Source organism: Balearica regulorum, chromosome 1 (genome assembly GCF_011004875.1).
Source record: "Balearica regulorum gibbericeps isolate bBalReg1 chromosome 1, bBalReg1.pri, whole genome shotgun sequence".
NCBI classification, from domain to species: Eukaryota; Metazoa; Chordata; class Aves; order Gruiformes; family Gruidae; genus Balearica; species Balearica regulorum.
Window position 1 is genome coordinate 87,732,978 of NC_046184.1, and position 18,872 is coordinate 87,751,849.

General features: G+C 44.3%; 2 protein-coding genes across 4 annotated transcripts in view; both read right to left on the minus strand.

The window, feature by feature from the left end:
• The window catches only part of ATP6V1A (ATPase H+ transporting V1 subunit A), a 219,842-nt gene that overhangs the window by 129,324 nt on the left and 71,646 nt on the right, over positions 1-18,872 (minus strand). The gene's annotated exons all lie outside the window — the stretch shown is intronic.
• SIDT1 (SID1 transmembrane family member 1) overlaps positions 1-18,872 on the minus strand; it is a 47,378-nt gene that overhangs the window by 25,173 nt on the left and 3,333 nt on the right. For all 3 annotated transcript variants that reach the window (XR_012837451.1, XM_075764644.1, XM_075764636.1), the window contains exons 2-4: positions 3,998-4,119; positions 2,860-3,030; positions 2,612-2,657 (exon numbers count right to left, since the gene is read on the minus strand). Coding sequence is in view for 2 of the 3 variants with exons in the window: in XM_075764644.1 (XP_075620759.1) it covers positions 2,612-2,657; positions 2,860-3,030; positions 3,998-4,119 (339 nt within the window). In the remaining variant the exon portion in view is untranslated. The remainder of the gene's footprint in view (positions 1-2,611; positions 2,658-2,859; positions 3,031-3,997; positions 4,120-18,872) is intronic.

An 18,872-nucleotide genomic window follows, 5' to 3' on the forward strand; every position in this document is an offset into this window, starting at 1 on the left:
CTGCTCCCCTTAAGCTTTTTTCCGCTTGATCAAGCAAAAATGACTTTATTTTATAGCCTACTCCATTTTATGTTGCTATGAGCAATTTCCAGATGTTTCCATACTGCTGGCTGTACTTTATATATAGAATATATCATGAAGTTTATCTCAAATGGGTTGCCTCAAAGACAGGCTATGGAAAGCATTAGATCAAATGGTTGAACTCTGTCAAGAGTTTAATTGTAGCATTTAGGTGTTTTGGTTTTATTTGGTTTTGAGGGCAAGGGGTAATGGGGGTTTCTTTTCTCACTTCAGCTTTGAAAATAATTCAGCTATAGCTCTGAAAAAAACTGGGAGAGACTAACATCTGCTAATATTCCTACTTTGCTCTGGGGGCAGGGAACAGTGTTTCTGGTGCTTCCATGCTTTGAGCAGGCCCACAGGACAGTCTGTAGGGTCAGGAGATGCCCTTCCCTGTTCCCAGCAAGGGCCTTTTCAGATTTGGGCAAAAGATTTCCCAAGCAACATCATTATTTGCATATTTTTCCAGCGGAAGTATGGTGTACTACACTGGCCAGCTGCTGGAGAAGTAGGGTTTCTGTGCCCACCCCAGCAAGCAGGCCTGTTGCAAGGGCTCCCATCACCCTGCTTGGAGCCCAGACACTGGGAGCTCAGGTTCACAGTCAGAGCTACCAGGAGGGGCTAACAGGCACTTCACTCCACCTCAGCGGCAACACAAGGCTGAGGATAGCCACCAGCCACCTTCCCCCCTTCCTTATGGTCACCTGGCAGCACTGCTGCCACCTTGGAGCAAGCATAGCCCATGGGGAGGGAACCTAGTGAAGCTCCTGCTCCAAAACCGTAACCTGAGACGTTCCCAACTGGCAAGCTCCCTTTAAGTCACATAAATCTTAATGCTGAGCAAGGGCCAGCCATTTCTGATTTCCTTCCCCCATCCCCTTCCCAGGAAGCTGGGGCCTCATCTGGAAAGGCAGGGATAAGTAAGAAATCACCTAGGCTTTTTCCAAATTTGCCCATTTCTACTAAAGCATTTATTCCCACCATCCCCCTCCAAGCAGGGTCCCTTCACTGCTGAGGGAGTGCTGGCTCCAACCATGAGCCCTTACAAACTGAAAACTCACCAGGCCGATTTCTTCAGCAGAGCATATTTTATCTCCGCCAGGCAAGGACGCTGGTGATCTGAGCTCCCTGGTTTCCCTTGGAAAGCTTTAGGAAGTCACCCATGAGGACCCTTCTATCATTTTCTTTTTAAGCCACACTTATACTAGAGTACGGCATTAAGATAAGGGGCATTAAGACCTACGGTTCTGTCCCACACAGACAGTGAGTAGTATAAACACATCCAGGCAACAATCCTGACATACACCAGCATATCTAACTTCTCCTTCTAGCCCTCAGACATGAGCTGGGTTCCAGACAACAACTCCGTCAGTTGTTACACTTGTCTTTTTCCAGTCTTAGGGCTATTCCAACACTCATCTAAATTTTGAATCACCTTTTTTTTTTTTCTTCCCCCCACAGACAACTTAATACTTTGATTTACAAAAATCACAGCATTATATCAATTAAGAAGCCCTCATCTTCTACTCTCTACATCTGGCCTATAATTAAAAGTCACCAATCTCATATTATAAAATCATGACAAATAACAGACCAAAGTCACAAAGTTAATTCCAGGCCAGATGCTAAATGCTCTACATTCAAATTACAAGATTGTAAGTAATGAGGGCTTATAAAGAGCCACCACCATTCCCTATCCTTCTATAGTATAAAATACTGCATGTATTTACAAATGAACTCAAGACATTTGACAGCAAAAAAGATTAGCTGGGATGCCTGGTAATAGGAAATCCAAAATTAAGTGGCATTACTAACAGAGATAGCAACAACAAAAATGGAGTACCAGACAGCCTGGGTAAATTACACACTTTCCCAGCTCTATGAGCTCCTGTATCACTATAGTTACTGCCAACAGCATTTTCATTCCAAGAGAGGACTTGTAGAATCTGCAGGGCTCTAAACAAGGCTGCTCAGCTGGATATGCTGTACATGTGTGCTCTCTTCTGAACTAATAATCAGACTTTTCAGGCATTTCATTTATCATCTTGCAACTTGACTTGCTGCCCTGAGCAAGGAATAGCAGTCTGAGTTCTGTTGTACCTTTACAGCTTATTTATTTACACATTTATTTTTCTCCAGTAAAGACTGCATCATGGCTAGTCACGCTAGGAAAAGTGAACCAGCACTGGCTGGAACAAGATACTAGTGCACACCATCTTACTTCCCATGAAGTGTAGCAGGCCAATGACCTCTGGACTTCTGTACATTTCTGGAATTTCCTAAACTACAGATACTGTTCATTTGCTCTGGTCATGGGTTTTGGTTCATTTAATTGCTTTGCAAGAAGACTCAAACATGCCCCTAGAGGGGCTGAGGCACTGCTACCTCTTCACTTTATCCACAGAAAATTCAACAGTGAAGAAGTTTCCCTGCACCCTAAGATGGAAATGACCTAGTCATATAAGGCTTTTGCCATCTCTAACAAAGGATCACACCAACTATTTGGATGCGGTAAGACATACAAGCAACACCACACAGGACTCCTCCTTACCTGGGGCTGAGAAGGGCTGGCAGTGAAGTTAAAGGCTTTGTTGGTCCTAGAAAAGAAATGCCAGCATGTTGAAGTCTGAAACTTTCAGAGTTGGAATACACATAGAGTACCTTCATTTTGCTTAATCTGCAAAAGAAAAATAATATTCCCCCCCCACCCCTGAGAAGGGAATGGTAGGCAGATGGATCAAATCCCGGTATAACAGATACATGAAGAGATTACATTTGTATTCTCACATCCCAGCTTACTCAAGTTGGAAGTTGTCAAGCCTGGTGACTAGCAGCTCATATGCAATATTAAATGGTGCCATGGAAGCAACATCCACAAATATAATCTGGTCAGAGGGTCCTGCCTCAGGGGTTGGCTCAGAGGGACAGAGGGTCCGACTCACTTCTTGGTAATTGTAGGTCCTCTGATAGCTACAACAGCCAGAGGAATGAGGGAAGGGAAGGTTGGATGGAAAAGAGAGAGAGAGAGATAGCAGTTAAAAAGTTGTTCAGCAGCTTTATGAATGACAATTTTTCCCCTGCTTGCATAACTGAAATACTAATCTGAAAGGCCAAGACCAGTCAGTCTTTTATTCAGAGCTCAAACTCCACCTCTGTTGCCTCTTGTGATCTGCAAAAGGAACTGGCTATCCCCAGCATTTCACCTCCCTTGAGGCTGCCTGTGCCATCTGCAGATCTAGAACATCTGCCATTTGCTGGAGGCAGAGAGCGCACTGACAGTCCAGAACAGCTGCTGCTGCAACCGTCCCCTGCATCAGGCAAAACACTGCAGGGTATCTGCTGCCTGGTGCCAGGATTTCAGTCACAGAATGAAGCTTCCCATCTCAGATGAACTAGAGTGTCTGAAAAGTCTCAGTACTTGCAGCCTAACAAGCTCTGAGGTTGCTGAAGCTACACAGCAGCATCACCTTCACAAAGCAAACATCCCCAAAACAACCACCACCACCATCTAGAATAGACTCAACTTAGGTGTACCTAAGGGGAGAAACAGAGGAGAGCTCTTATTCCCCAAATGCACTGTAACAGCAGTTAGGGTGCTCTTTCAAGAGCTTGTTCAAACCCTGCTCCAAACCACAGCCCATGAACTATTTGCACGCATTGTAAGTGACTGTGGAAATTACAACAATGCCATTTAGCAGTTTCACTGTCTAGTGAGACAGGCAGATCCCCAGCAGACAAGCCTCCTGGTACTCCGTGTACATATCTGAGAAACTAAGAAAAGAGCAGGTCTTCCTACGTTCAGCTGACAGTGAGCAAGCATGCTTTGCAACCAAGCCCCACAGTCTACACAAGTGGCAAGATCTAGCACTTGAGGAAGGCTGACGCTGAATACAGCTGGGAGACCAGCGTGTTACAAGGAAGAGACCCCAGTACTTACAGGCCTCGAAAAATTAGTGGAACCTGCCATGACAGCACTCCCTTCTGTTGGCGAACTACAAACAAGACAGGATATTGGAGGTTCTCAGAGCTGCTGTTCACGTACACCCGCACTGCATCTACCTGTGGGAACAGAAAGGACAATACAGAAAGGTGTTAGCCAAAGGGAAAGAACAAGACAGCTCCAAATCTAGGTGGGAGAAGCTTGTCCCCCTTCCTCACTCTGACCTAGATGCTGGCATTATCCACAGGAAGATCAGCAGTGTTCATCCCTGGACTGGTTATTCAGATTCAGAGGTCATTTACAGAACTGCCTCCTCGCTGCTGCTCTAATCCAGAATCATAGCCCTACCGCCAGGTCAGAGGTGACTGTCAGACAAGACACAGTGGACAAATGCAGCAGACTTAAGAGGAAGAGAGTTCAGTAACTTCCATTTACCCAATTGGGAGCAACCTGAATAACTTCAGTTATAAAATTAAGCGTGCACACACAATACATATACCCAAGGCTACAATTGAGAATTTTCTTGCTTGGACCCTTATGTACCCAACTCAGGTACAGCTGCAGGTTGGCAGCTAGCACTTGGCTCTGTTGTAAATGATACCGAGATGACTGCAACCCACCTAACAAAACAGGAATACACTGCTGACTGCCCTCAACCTCCCAAGGAAGGCTGCTTTGGTTTGTGAGCAAGGGTTTTGATGCAGCAAGCTGCACCAGCAACTGAAATTTCTCCTCAAGTTATCTGCCCACCACAGGGTTGCAGAGGTAGGACAGCTGTGGGGTAGAAGGCCCTCAGTTTACTATTTGCTTTGAGAAGCAAGCAAGCAGTTTGTCTGCACCAAATGGAAATGGCACCATTTCCATTTGAAAAGAACATCTCTTCAGCTCCCCCTCCAGAGCTGCAAACGTTGCTCAAGAAAACAGGGTATGAGAATGCATAACTCATCAGAAGAGACAGTACATCCTGATTAGAGGTCTTTAATTGATGAAAGCACGTTAGGTAGATAGGATATACAAATTTTAAGCCCACCACATGTTGAAAGATTAGAATCACTCTCACTAGATCAGACTTTTCATAGATATCTCAACTTTATACCCTCCAAGGGTAAAGGTAGAAGGGGGGTACCACCTTCTGAAAAAACATAGAGAGTTAGCAAGGTAGCAGAAGGGAAGCTGAGATGGCAGCTTATACTTACACTGAGGACAACAGGTTCAGAAAAAGGTCTTGCATCTGCAGTTGCAAGTCTAAAAGAAAGTTTCCTATTTATTCTTGTTTAGCGATTCCAGGTTCACTTGGGAATTTAGTTTACTGGAACGAAACACCTTTTTGAAAGCCATAATCATTATCAACTTTCCTGCCATCATCACCATAATATAGAGGCTACAGCCACCAATTCCTAAAAAATAAAATCTTCAACAACAACAAAAAAATCATAAATAATTTAATTAAAACTCCTTTGAGATACAAGGGTAAACACTGGAATCTTTTTTCATTGCCTTCTGGTTTCTAAACCTTTGCAATACTCTTTCAGCATGCCTTCCAGCTTTTCCTTCTGACCACAAAAACTACATATGCAATTTTGCTTCAAAGTAAATTTTACAGTAGGGTGCTAAAACCAAATTAAGAAAAACATCATCACAAAGCAAGACTCACAGGTAACACCTGAAGGGTATCAACACAGTAGGCCACCACCAGACAGCACTGGAAGGTTACTCTGCCACTTCCTTAGTCCCTGTGGCTGCCCTGTTCAGCTGGGGGAGCCACGCTAGCACATGTTGGTGTAACTGGGAAACTCAGGGACTGGGCTGAACAAACTGCTGCTTGTTTGTAGGCGTATGCTGTAGTCGCTGTGACGAGGAACAGGGACCTAAACGAAGCAGCGTTGCAACTGAACAAGAAAACAAATCTAAGGAGCATGAACACATGATGGTCAAGCCAGAGTCCTGCAAGCACATGGAACTGTTCTCCATCCATGGGGAAACCATCATTGCAGGAAGGACACATTCCAGCTACCTGTCAGCAGCTTTTTGCCCATAAAACAGTTAAAGCAAGCCTACCTCCACAGGTTCGCTGCACAGCAAACGGTACTACTGGGTTACGGATCCTCAACTACTCGTAAATGCAAGATGGACATTTGGAAATTCTCTTCTGCACTGACTTCATGAATCCAGAAACTACACAGGTTACGTGTATGTTGCAGGTAGTCAGGTTTACTTTAAATGAGTATGATTCATTTATATTCATTGGAAGACTTAGAAAGTTGCATCTCTACTTCTTCTAAATTCTCAATTTAAGAAATGTAATGGATGTTTAAAGTATATGCTAATGCTGAGTGGTATTAAAAAAAAGAAAAAAGTACCACTTTTATAGTTTGCCCAGGCTTTGGACACAGAAGCAAAAGTTTTATACAAGAAAGAATGCTGCTTCTTCCCACCTTGGCTCTTCCGTTTCAGCAAACTAAGTATTTTCAATATTGATTCCAAAAGGAAAAACACAAACAGAAATTCATAAGCTGTTTAGAAAAAGTCAGCCAAAAAAAAAAACCCTACCTGCTCTGAGGTATCCTGCAAAACACAAGAGCACTGTATCCTTCTGTCATAAAATAGTAAAGCTTTTGATATCTATTAAGATACAGTAAGAATAATTCTATGATTTAATCTTAAGCCCCTTGGAAATCCCAGCTTTTCCCACTATTGCACTACAGTACATATGCAGCAAGTCATTTATCTCCAGTGGCACAGTGTATTTTCCAGCTTCACTATTTTCTTGTGCCTTTTGGCTTATACAGGTAAGAATACACACTACCTGCATTCCACAGCGTATTATTTGAGGACTCATGGCCATGTAATCAAATACTGTTTCATAAGCAGACAAGCACATGACTGCCAACACAAGGCTGAAGAACTATTTTTAATACCAGTATTTCATAGTCTGAGACCTTCACTAGACATTTTATGTGATCTTAAGTGTCTGTTGGACCAATTTGTGGAATTCCTAGACTTTAATATGAAGAGAGAGGAATACCACATCGAGACCACATCCCTGAACACTTCTACATATGATACAAGGAAGTGTTTTCTTAATGTTCACCAGACAAAGCAGAGCCCTGAGTCCTGTCCAAAAGGCAAGGATTTTCTCCCCAGTGAAGTTTGCAAGGTATTGAGGTCTGCCATTGCATCCTTACCGCTACAGTAGATTTGCAAGATCCTTGCCTACCTTGTGAAGCCCTGCATCAGATGTGGGAAACATGCCCTGCTTCACAAACGAGCAGAGTATTGCATGGGCATCAAGGATGACCACCGCCCACCCCTTTCATACAGCTTGTACCCAAATGGAAAGAAGAGAAAACAGTCCTCGCCTACTTCGGGAATACGTAGCAATAGAGGCTGGAGCCTTACGGAGATGTAATCCCAAGCATGCCTTTGGGTGAACAAGATCACCCAGCCAGCAAGGCTGCTCATGGGGACAGCAGCTGTGAGCCCATGGCTGGAATCAGGCTGGCTTACAGATGTACCCATGCTGCAAATGCTGCAGCACTATTAACTTGACTTCCCTCCCCAGTAAACCAGACTGGAGAAAAGGAGCAGGGCAACAGCTGAAAGACTTACACCTGGACTTCACCTCACACACTGTAAATCCCAGCAGAGGGCAAGAATTTGTAATTGTGCTGTGCCAACATCCCAGTTTTGACTCCTACATTGCGTCCTGCCGATGCAGCCCAGAACCTGGGAGCAGCAAACGCCTGTGTGGCATAGCTCCCTGCTAGATGGGGCAGGCCTGTAAATCAATTCAAAGAGGACAGGCAAGTCTTGCAGCCTGTTTCCCTTGGGAAACTCTATTAAGAATTCAATCTGAAATGGCAATTCCTGCCCTTGCAGGAGATAATAATTCACAATGCCTAACAGGACATAAGCATCCCATCCTTGCCCTTTGTAACCCTACCGTATCCTATGTGTCACACCAGTTGAGCTGACGGCTTTCCTTCAGGCTGTTCTAGCTCAACCACCACTCACTGTAACAGGGCTATGAAGGGGCAACTGCCTTAGTCTAGGACTACAGGTAATATCCTCTCCTAGAGGTCAAGGCATGCAGGCAACAACACTATGGAAGGTGTAACGTCTACTTAGAAGCAGAAAGTACCAAGGTCAGGATCATCACATCTTTTCTTCCAAAAAGTTACGTGCACTAAAGGGTTCTTCCCCCCACCCCCACCTTATGCTTTTTAAAGTAAGTTGAATCAAGATAACTGACCTGCTGTACTGAAGAGGGGAGAAGATATCCAACAAGTAGTCTCAGAGAACCCACATCCTTCACGTGCATCTATATTCTACCTCGGCTTGCTAGGGAGCCCCAGAGAGGTGGGAATGAGCAGAGCAAAGCAGGACCAAGGCACATCTTGGTTACGTGTAAGGAACTGGACTTGCTCTGGAAGGGAGGCAGCAGATGATACTTTCAACTCCAGCACTACTTGAATTCCTACCCACCCAATGTGATAAGCTCTCAAGGTTTCAGCAATCATCTGCTGTGACACATTTATTTCAACTAATACAATGACAGTAATGGCAAGTGAGATCTCTAGAAAGACAAGTATTGATTCATCTCCACAAGAAGATTAAATCCTCCACCCCCAGTTTACAAGCCTGTTACATTTCCTAGGTCCACCGGACACCCCCTGTTCATTCACTTCTTGGTACCTCTGCTCCTTCCCCACAGATGATGTTTTCTGAGGAGCATATAAATGCTGAAATCCTTCCAAATCTTTGCTGACAAAGGAGTCTGCCATTAGATAATAGAAGATTCATTTCTGTGTCCTCAGATTTGGCTGCTTCCACTATTGCTTCCTTATAATTGCTCCAGGACTCTTTCTGAAGAAAGATTATTTTATGCTGGTGAAATTTATACCATGTTGAGTCCCATTTTATGCATCAGCGTGGAAGAACTCACATGGGACCAGCAGGATAGAGAACAGCACTTGGGCAGAAAGGAGACAAGCTACAACTGTGAGGAGTCACTGCCAAGCAGCCTTCTCCTCATGAAGCATCCAAATTTGACTGCATCTCCTACAGAAAGTAGCTCTTACTTTAATTATGCTATGTATTTCTTCATCTCCCATTCTGAAAGCCTAGAAATAGGTTTGTTTTCAGAATCACAAAATCGTTGTGGTTGCAAGCAGCCTCTTGAGATCACCTAGTCCAAGCCCCCGGCTCAGTGTCAGCTGGAGCTGGTTGCTCAGTGATCAGTCAGGTTCCAGATATCTCCACAGATGGAGATTCCAGAACCTCTCAGGTTAAAAAAAAAAGTATTTTCCTGTGTTCAGATGGAATTTTCTGTTTCAATTTGTGCCCATTGCCTCTTGTCCTGTCACTGGGCACCATTGAGAAGAACCTGGCTGCCTCTTCTTCATTCCCTCCCACCAGGTGTTTATACACATTAATGAGATCCCCCTGAGTCTTCTCTGCTCCAGCCTGAACAGTCCCAGCTCCCTTAGTCTCTTCTCATATGAAACATGCTCCAGTCCCTTAATCATATTTATGGCCCTGCACTGGAGTCACTCCAGTAAGCCCATACAAAAATGGACACAGTACTCCCGGTATGGAAGCTCTGCAACTGCCCAAGGCAACTCTGTAGACCATAACTCTCCCTTCTCCTACAAGACAAAGCCACCTATGTAAAGACTTCCTGGACAAGCCCAACAGTTAAACTTCTCACACAGTGACTCATTAGTCCTCCATTCACACACATTTTTACCCTGACACCCTCAGCAATAGACATTAAGGCTACAGGAATCTAGCGAAAAGATTTAGCATTTTCATTTCCTGTGAAAGGAAAGCTAATTAAGACCATGGCTGCAGGTGCAGTAATGCAGCTGGAAAATTTTGCAAGCTGGACCCAGTCGAGGCCCTCCTTGGCACAGGTCTCTGACTGCCACTCCACTTCCCACTTTGAGTTCCTGCTGCTCCTTACCCAGGGTGGCTGGAATGTCCCTGAGCAAGAAGAGCTACTGCCCCTATGTGCACAGGGTTACAAATTGCCTTCTCTTTGCTGTCAACACTGCTTCTCTCCCCTTAACCTACAGGTGAAAGCACTGAGCATATCTTTTTTGAGATCTCAAGGCTACTCCAGATTAGATGCTTTACTAGTCTAAGAGCAGTCAAGTTTCCTTTAAGGAAAGGGCAGGAGGGGAGGTGGAGAGACCTGCCTATGAAGATGTTTACTTAACTAGCAATAAGCAATGCCAAGATGAATTAATTCTGTTAAGGACTGATCATCTATTTTCAGGCAGCCCTGCTGTTGTGACAACTGTTGTGGCACTCCAGATGCCTGCAGGGCCTGCTCAGGTAGCCACAGACTTCTGCAAGTTTTAGCTTCCTCCATATAGTTAATGCACAACTACTGAAAGGCCTCTTGATTCTGCAATGACATGCTATATGCCCACAGCAGTAACCATCTCTATTTTACAGATGCAGAGAATCATGTGTGCAAAAAGAGGCAGAGGGCCACAAGCAGTGTGTTCAGACCTTAACTGGGAACAGTGACTGAGACATTCAAAGCCTGAGATCCGCTCCCCTGACAGTTTCTACAGCATGACCCTCGAAAACATCAGGTTAGGAGGGATTAGTTTATGCAGCCTGCAGCTCACAGCTCTGTCACCCTCCTGCTGCAGTACTGAATGGCCAAGAAGCTGCTTCATCTGCAGTACTTGGGACACATTGCCCTTTCACCCCCCCCAAGCCACATCCCTGACTCTTTCAAGCAGTTGCACAACACTTCAGCTCCCCAGACAACAGATCTGTATTCTCTCTTCTGGGCAGCACTCAAGCATCCCATTCTCCTCCTGTTTGATGCTCTGCTGATATCTCACCTGGGGACCTTAGCCTGTTTTTCAAACTCTGGCAGTCCTCAAAGCTTCAGTCTTTGCAAACAGACCTCAAAGCAATTTTGTTCATGCAACTGCATGAATTCTGATCCCAATTACAAAATTAGTGGAACTGACCTCTCCAAAATGATACCTCTGTCTAGCCTAGTCTTTGATCCTGATGACCAAAGCTTGTGCAAGATGAGTCTTAGAGGATACTAAGCACATGACTTACCTGTGCCTCTTGTGTCCTTATGCCAGAGAAAGGCTGCAGCATTTCCCCAGTGGCATGAACAGCAACAGCTGATGCAGAGCAAACATTCAGGACTAGGATTTCTGGTCTGCATCTAGGCCAGTATCAAGAGGTAAAACCTGTGGCCCACACCCTACCACAAGAAAGATTTAATTCCCTCTGCCGTGATCAAGCAGTTAGACCACTCATTTGGTTGCCCTCTCTCCACAAAACTAAGCTAGGCATTCGCCATCTACAACATTTAGTCAGTTTTGCTGCCATTTCCATTATCTTATAATATTGCTAGTGTTATACTAGTAAGAAATAGGATTACCAGGATGGAGGCAAGATTCTCAATATTCTTTAAAATCTAAGCACTTATTCTCATTCCTTACCCACATGGAAACTGGTCTATGTTATATTACCACGATATACGACTCCTCCATGTTCCTTGTGTTCGGTGCTCTGTATTTGCTCCCTATAACAGCTGGTTAGAGCTCCTTTGCCCTGTTCCCATAAAAGCAGACATTCAGGTGCCCTGAGCTCCCTTAGGTCTGACAATACCTCAGACAGAATCCAGCTGCATTGAGGCAGGACCACCTCTGGCCTAAGTATGGGCTCACAAGTGTGATCCCATTACACTTCTTTCATCCCTCATTTTTTCTCTGCACTCTCCACAGGCAAAGCTAGTTCCCAAGCCACATTCAACTAGCATGCTTCAGACAGGGAGGAACATCAGAAAGTCACAAGCAACATTTACAGAGCAGCTCATTAAAAAGATCCCAGTGTACTTTAAATTTCACCTCAATATATTAACAATTCACTTGGCAGTGAATACCTCTGCTCTTCCTACCTTTGCACATAGCCCAGATCGATCAGGAGCATCACACCACCTAACCCCATCAAAATCTTTAGAATAAAAGCCGGGGGGGGGGGGGGGGGGGGGGGGGAACGGAACATGACACACCACACAACAAACCACAAACCAGAGTGATAAGTTGGACAGATGGCAATTGAGGTTCTATTCCATCTAGTTATTTACCCTGCCTCTGTCATCACAGTAACACAGGGCCTCTCGTAGGCAGACCCTGCACTTTCTGTGCAACAGTCAGATCCCAGCCCCAGGATGCAGCTCCACCCTCCCCCTCACAGGTCTCAGGGATACAGCAACAGCTCCCAGCAGCACAAAGCTTTGGTTGATGCTTCTGCCTGACATAATAGCTATTCCTCCAAAACACAGCAATAAAACAGGCAGGATATGCCTGTGAGCCAAACCTGCACAAGAAGTTCCCAACTAAGGGTCCCTCCAGATAATCCCCACCACTTGCAGATGAGCTTGGGGATATCAGAGCAAAGGAGTTCAGCAGAATCTAAGTGCAATTATGAGGAAGCTTGGGAAAGTGGAGAAAGGATTAACATTTAACTGCAAGCAGGGCTTCTCTCATTTGCCATCAATCACTCTCTGATTTTGTGCTACAGAGTGGAAGGAACCCTAATTAGTGTCTTGGAGAAAGACATTTTGCCCGGCGGGGCAATCCCTCTAGCAGAGGCATCACAAGGGACAGGGATAACAATATAACACCTATGAACTGATGTTTGTGCTTTTTCAGGCGTTGTTCCAATTAACCTACCTTAAACTTTTAATCCACGTTTTGTCTCTAGATTCTGTTGTCTTGATACAGACAATATACATATTTTCATAAAACAGATTTAATGAATTTACCTCTAAGCCAGTGCTAGTAGTCCCATCTTTCCCTTTGAAAGTCAGCATTTGGCATTTGCCTCAAGGGCATCATCTCCAGCAAAATATTTTTAGAAGAGTGGAGAAAAAAAAAAAAGCAGGCCTCCTTCTTGTACACACGCAGGAGGCAGCTGTCTATATTGGTACTATAATACAGTACTAGATTTCATCTGTACCTTCCAAGCTGAAATCCTCACCTCCCACAGATACCTGCAATTATGTTAGAGGTGAGACAATCCAGGCTGGATCTTGGGAAACAACCTCGTGTACCAAATGCTCCCTTTGATAGCCAGGCCCTGCACTTAACATTTGTTGGCAACAACCACACTGCTGTCTTTTGCGCTGCGGGGCTGAGGCAGGGTCAAGACTGCTTTACAGACTTCTGCTCCTCACATTCCTTCCCACTGTCAAGCCTCTGCATGTGTATTCCTATTCACCAGCCAGGCTCATGATGGTTTTGTTCCTCAGATGACTGACCTCAAGTTTTTTTTCTGTATTTCAAGGTGACAGAGCAGTTAGACAGCTGAGTAAAGAGAGAGCTCTCAGCAGTATATAAAACCGTGTTAGACCAGGAAAAACAAATATTTGTACTTCAGTTCTATCACCATCCTGGACATAGGGGGAGAAAAAAAAAAAGGAAGGATATTAAAAAAGGGCATCTGAATTCTATTCTCTAGATGGGAACAGGCAGAAGGAGCCAATCCCAAATTCACACAGCTGAACAGGACCAACATGGCTGCAAACATTAAGCAAAATAAACCAGGCTTTTGTTGATATGAACTGAGTCCTTGAACTGATTATTAAGTCTGCATTTCCCACAGAGATTACACATCAGCTTAAGACTGCGGGGATGTGAATTTAAGGACAGGCAGGAGGTTGCAACAACAGTTTCAGCTGCAAGCAAAGGTTTTCAAGAGCTTTACTGTGGATTCCTTTCCACCACCTCATGCTAAGCAAAACCTTCAAATCACACCAGGGCTTCGCCACATTCTCCGCCGCACCCACACACAAGCTGCTCCTTGCGAGACCGTTGGGGATTATCGGTCCACGTTGCGACAGCACTTGGTCGTGGGCCTGACAAGGCACCAAGCCAAGCCAGTGGGCAGGGAACACATCCGGCAAGCAAACACACAGGCTGCTAGTTACAATGGAAGGTCTCAGCACAGGATACATCTACAAAAGCCACTGAATCGCTGCTGTCTGCTGTTGCACAAGAAAGAGGTGCTTCATTTTTATATAATCCCTGAAATTAAGTGAAGTAGGATTCAGCCAGGTAGGCTAGAGCAATTGAGGCAGCAAATGAAGCACATACCTGTCAGTGCCTAACTTGGCTCCTCTTCCCACTGACAACACAACAGGGGGAAGCTGAGACCCTGAAGGAAAATAGTTATGAGACAGTGACAGGCATTACAGAACCTCTTTCCTGCCCTCTTATGAGATATGAGCACCACTGCTGTCTGACAACAAAACAAGTGGAGCTCAGAGGACCCTTCCCTTTCAGCCTTTCTCTTTGTGCCCTAATGCTGATAAGACTTAATTGCCAAAAGCAATCTGTCAAATAACCTTGGCTCACAGTTTTCTTCCAGGAGTATTAAATATCCAAAGCAGCATAAACTAAGCGACAGACTCTGTCAAGCACTCTGTCAAGCACAGCCTCAGTCACATTAACATAATTGTTCCAGGATTAATATTTTTCATTTAAAAGTTCCACTTTGTGCAAACATGCCGTGTGGACTTAGAGCGTGCCATGGACATTCCCATGAGTTCACTTGTTTGCAACAGTATCTGTGCAGCATAAATGGCAGACAAATACAAAGCATGTTAATATTTATCTTTCTCCTTTTTTGAAATTTTGTCCTCTAACCAATGTCACTAGGGAGTCTCCAGGATAGCCAGAAGGAAAAACTAAGAGTAGCCATGCTGGATGAAGTAGGTACCTGTTTCTGACCACCCTCAGACTTCAGGAGTATGTTAAAAATAAACAAATAAATCCTTTTTTGAACAGCCAGTTAAGGAACAAACTACTCTCTAATAAATAGCATCTTCCTAACCCACAGCAGCTGGAACTCTGGGCTACAGTAATCCTCAAAACAAAAGGGTTTATAACCTTTCCAAATTTGCCACCGCCCCAAGCTCACAGCAATAGCTCCAGGGATTACTGTCACAACACAAATACCTGGTTCTTTCCTGGCTCCCAAGTTCTTCACCTCGGTGACACTTTGGATGTGGATTGAATTACCTACCCTAAGTGTTTTCTTCCCTTTTTTTTTTTTTTTTTTAAAACCATTGTTTGTTTGTTTTAAAGCCCACTGAAGTAGCTATTTCTATGCCCAAAGAAAAGCATTGGCATAAAGTAAGGAAGGTTGTTTCTGAAATCCTCTGTGTTTCTGCAAGTATACACAGCAGGAAATAATGTTTGCTTATGCAAACTTGCTAAACTATATTCTCAAACCAAGCAGATGGCACACCCTTGCAATACAGCTTTTACAGACTACACTTTCATTCCCTGAATATCCCCTGAAATAGCAGATGAGGTCTGTATAGAAAAAGCATACCTTCCTACCCAACAACTTCTGCACAAGTTATTTAAGGACATTGCAGCCTCCACTTACAATGTAAATGTTTGTATTATAAATTGCTGCACTGTTCTTGGAAAGAGTTCAAATTGAGGAGAGACATTTTGATGAAGTTACTCTTATTCAGAACATTTTTTTCTTTTTTAACCTAAACACCTTGGGGGTGGGGAAGGGGTAGCAGGGGAAACAACAAAACCTCATCAGCTTTGATTTTAAACAGGACAGCCCAACAAGAAGAGAGTAATTTTAAGATTTAGAATGACATTCAAATTCAAAGGAGATGCTTTAGCTCAATGAAAAGTTACGGGGCTTGACAGCATTAGCTTACACATTAGAAATAAAAATACAGTTCTTGCCAACACCAAAGTCACCATCTGAAGGTCTGCGGGCCACCCCACAAGAAACAACAGTGGATCTCTTAAGCTTTTTTCATAAAGCCTGCAAACTGATAGCCTCCTTCAAGATGTACTCTCTTTGCCCCTCTAGGTAGGGAAATCCACAAAGAACAAAACCTCAGAAAGCCAAAGAATAATTTAAGTTTGAAGGGATCCCAGGTGGACACATGATCCCATCCCCAGCTCAAAGCAAAGCCACCTCCCACACCGTTCTTTCACTTAGGATATGCAATTTTTGCCAGACCCAAAGCCTTCAAGACTATATTTTCTGCTGCAGAAAACAATGGTCACGCTCATGTTTTCAGTAGATTCCTGCATCATTTCTCTCTCAGTTTATTTTTGCTTTCTCCTGTATGCAAGAGCTTTCACTGTGACCCCGAGCAGGGTTAGGAGTGGCCAAGAGATCCCCACCAAGAAGCAACAAGAGCATTCAAAGTGCTGTGTGCTCTACACTGCCTACGTTGTCACTTCCTAGGGTTGGTTGTTTTCTTTAAAAGATAAATTATATACACAAAAGTTATTGCAAAGGGATTCTGTTGAACCTTGCTAGGCTTCAGACATCATATAGTATAACTTGCTTTGATTTTTTCTGGATTTGACATGGTGCCTACATTTCCGCCTCATAAGGCATTTAACATTAGGCTCCAGAAATGGTGTGCTGAGGCCCTTCCAGTGTCCTGTGGCGAACAGACTAGAGCCAGCAACGAAAAAGCAACAGCATTCAGAACCTGGACATCCTGCAATAACAGGAGCTCTAGTGACCTCAGGAGATCTTCTCATTCAAACATTTATAGTCTTCCCAATTTATTTGGTTTTTACCTGCATCTTTGTGGCTAAAATGGTGGGTTCCATTCAGCATTAAGCAAAGACAGAGCCTAACCTGTTCCCCCTGTTATATCTAAGGTTTAGCTGTCTCCAAACAGGAGACTAAAGTTTTACTGCGTGCATGGTATAGCTGTGGGCTGAAACTTGGGCTGGAGCCAAGACTAACATTATGGAGAAGACATGCGGGAGAGCAAGGGAATAGTTTGAGGTAGTTTAGTTCCAGCCTGAAGAATCCTACACATGCAGCCCAAAAACAGCTCAGAAGCAAGAGGTGAAAAAAATTTGCTCCTGGAGTTATAACAGACATGGGTGCTGCTGGAGTGGGGCCTACTTTCGCATGTGAAACAGCAGAGAACAGTAAACACAGATTTGATCACTGCCGCTTATTAAACCAGGTTGCCCTACGTAGCAGATCAAGGAGTTTCCCTGCAGCTACGACAGATGGCTTTGGTCTGAGCAAGTGACTCATCACACAATCCCAGAGGAACATATGGGTGAATTCCAGCTCTGGCTCCTTGCCTAGAGCAAAACAAGTGCAACTGCCATCCACATCTAAGATGTAAGAGATCCATTCACTAGGGGACAGAGGAACCCAAATGCATCATGCTCCTTGGGCTGGAAAAGCCACTTAGTTTCTACTAGATGGTCACAAAGTTTGGGTATCTAACTGAAAAACTTCTGTTCTCCTTGCCAGTGTTGATTCCCCTCTTCCCTTAGGTCAGCCAACTTTGTCCCATGTGCAATCATGAAAAAAGGAAGGGTAATGATGTTAGCAAGCCTCCGTGGTGGTACACAGGCTCTCTCACCCATTCACTGAGGGTAATTTTTTACTCATCGCCCCTCAGATAGACTCCACATGGGAAATAGTCACTCCAGGGCTACACACCCTCACATGGCACAACTGCTCAGCTGAGAAGCCACAGCTTAAACTACTGCCAATCACAGCTTACAGTAAGGCTGGGCCATATGGAAACCGAGATTGGGGCTCTGTTCCTAGTCCTGGTGAGAGAGGAGGAAGAGAACATCACCCACTCTTTCTCCTAAAATAGGTGCAGCCCACTGCTCAGCTTTAGAGCTTATCATATAGGTACGGCCCACTGCTCAGCTTTCGGGCTCATCACAATCAAGATGCACTGCATGAATGTCCAAGAGTAGTATCTGGATTGCAGCAGCTTTGCCTACAAATGGAAAGTTGAAAACTTGTTCTCCTGAGATGCATGGACCATATTTAGAAAACCAAGTGTGTCTTCCAAATCACACATTCAGCTGACCTGAGCTCTAATTAGGAAAAAGATTTTTTGTTGTTCCCAACAGTCGTCTTCCTCATGATACTCTCCTGCACCACTCAAGACTCAGTACAGGAAATATCCACAAAGACAATATTGTGACATTTGTTTTTCAGCAAATCAACCATTAGTAACTGCCAGAGCTTACAGTGGTGAAGAGAGTCATTCGATCTGAGTTCCCTCAGTACTTCCACACACACCTCTTTCTTTTTTGGAAGCCCTTGTATTATTGCAATCATGGAACTAAGCAGGTTCTCTCACCTGTCACGTAAAGCCTTCTCCAGTCAATGGTAAATCCAGAAGAAATATTTTGCAAGCCTCATTCAGTCTTCTGGGTAGGAACACACTGCACAGGCAGCTCCAACAAACTAGTTTGCCTTCCTTCCTCCATCCCAAGTAGGGACATGTTGAAAGTGTGGAATTGGAGATGCTCATGAGTGTGCTCATGTTTTCCCCCATCCTGGATGCCTCCAGTTTAAACAATCCTAAAATAAGATAATCCTGTTTGCCCAACTAATTGTTCACCAGACCTCTAATAGGGCACATCTGCCTTTGCTGTTAGAGCATGGGTGCATAGTGATGGCGCAACAGCTGGTTTCATTATTGTATTTTTTACACTCACAGTTAAACATTAAACAGCTGTGCAGAGGGGAAAATTTCAAAGTGCAGCTAGGAGGAGAAAAGGGAATGAGAATAGCAATAAGATGACCCATAACAAATGAAGACTTTCCACCATGAGGAAGGAGTTTGACATATCCCTCTGTTTACAGGCCAACTCTAGAAGACCCTTGCAGCAGAGGTGGCTATGCTTCAGCACAGCTTTACTTTTACAGCTTCACTTCAGGAATTGAGGCCTAAATTCTAGTTGCCAAGTATAAAAAAGCCTGACAGCTCTCCTGCCTCAAGAGACAAGGTAAAGTGTTTCTGCATAGCACAAAGGAGGGCTGAAAGAGTAGCAGA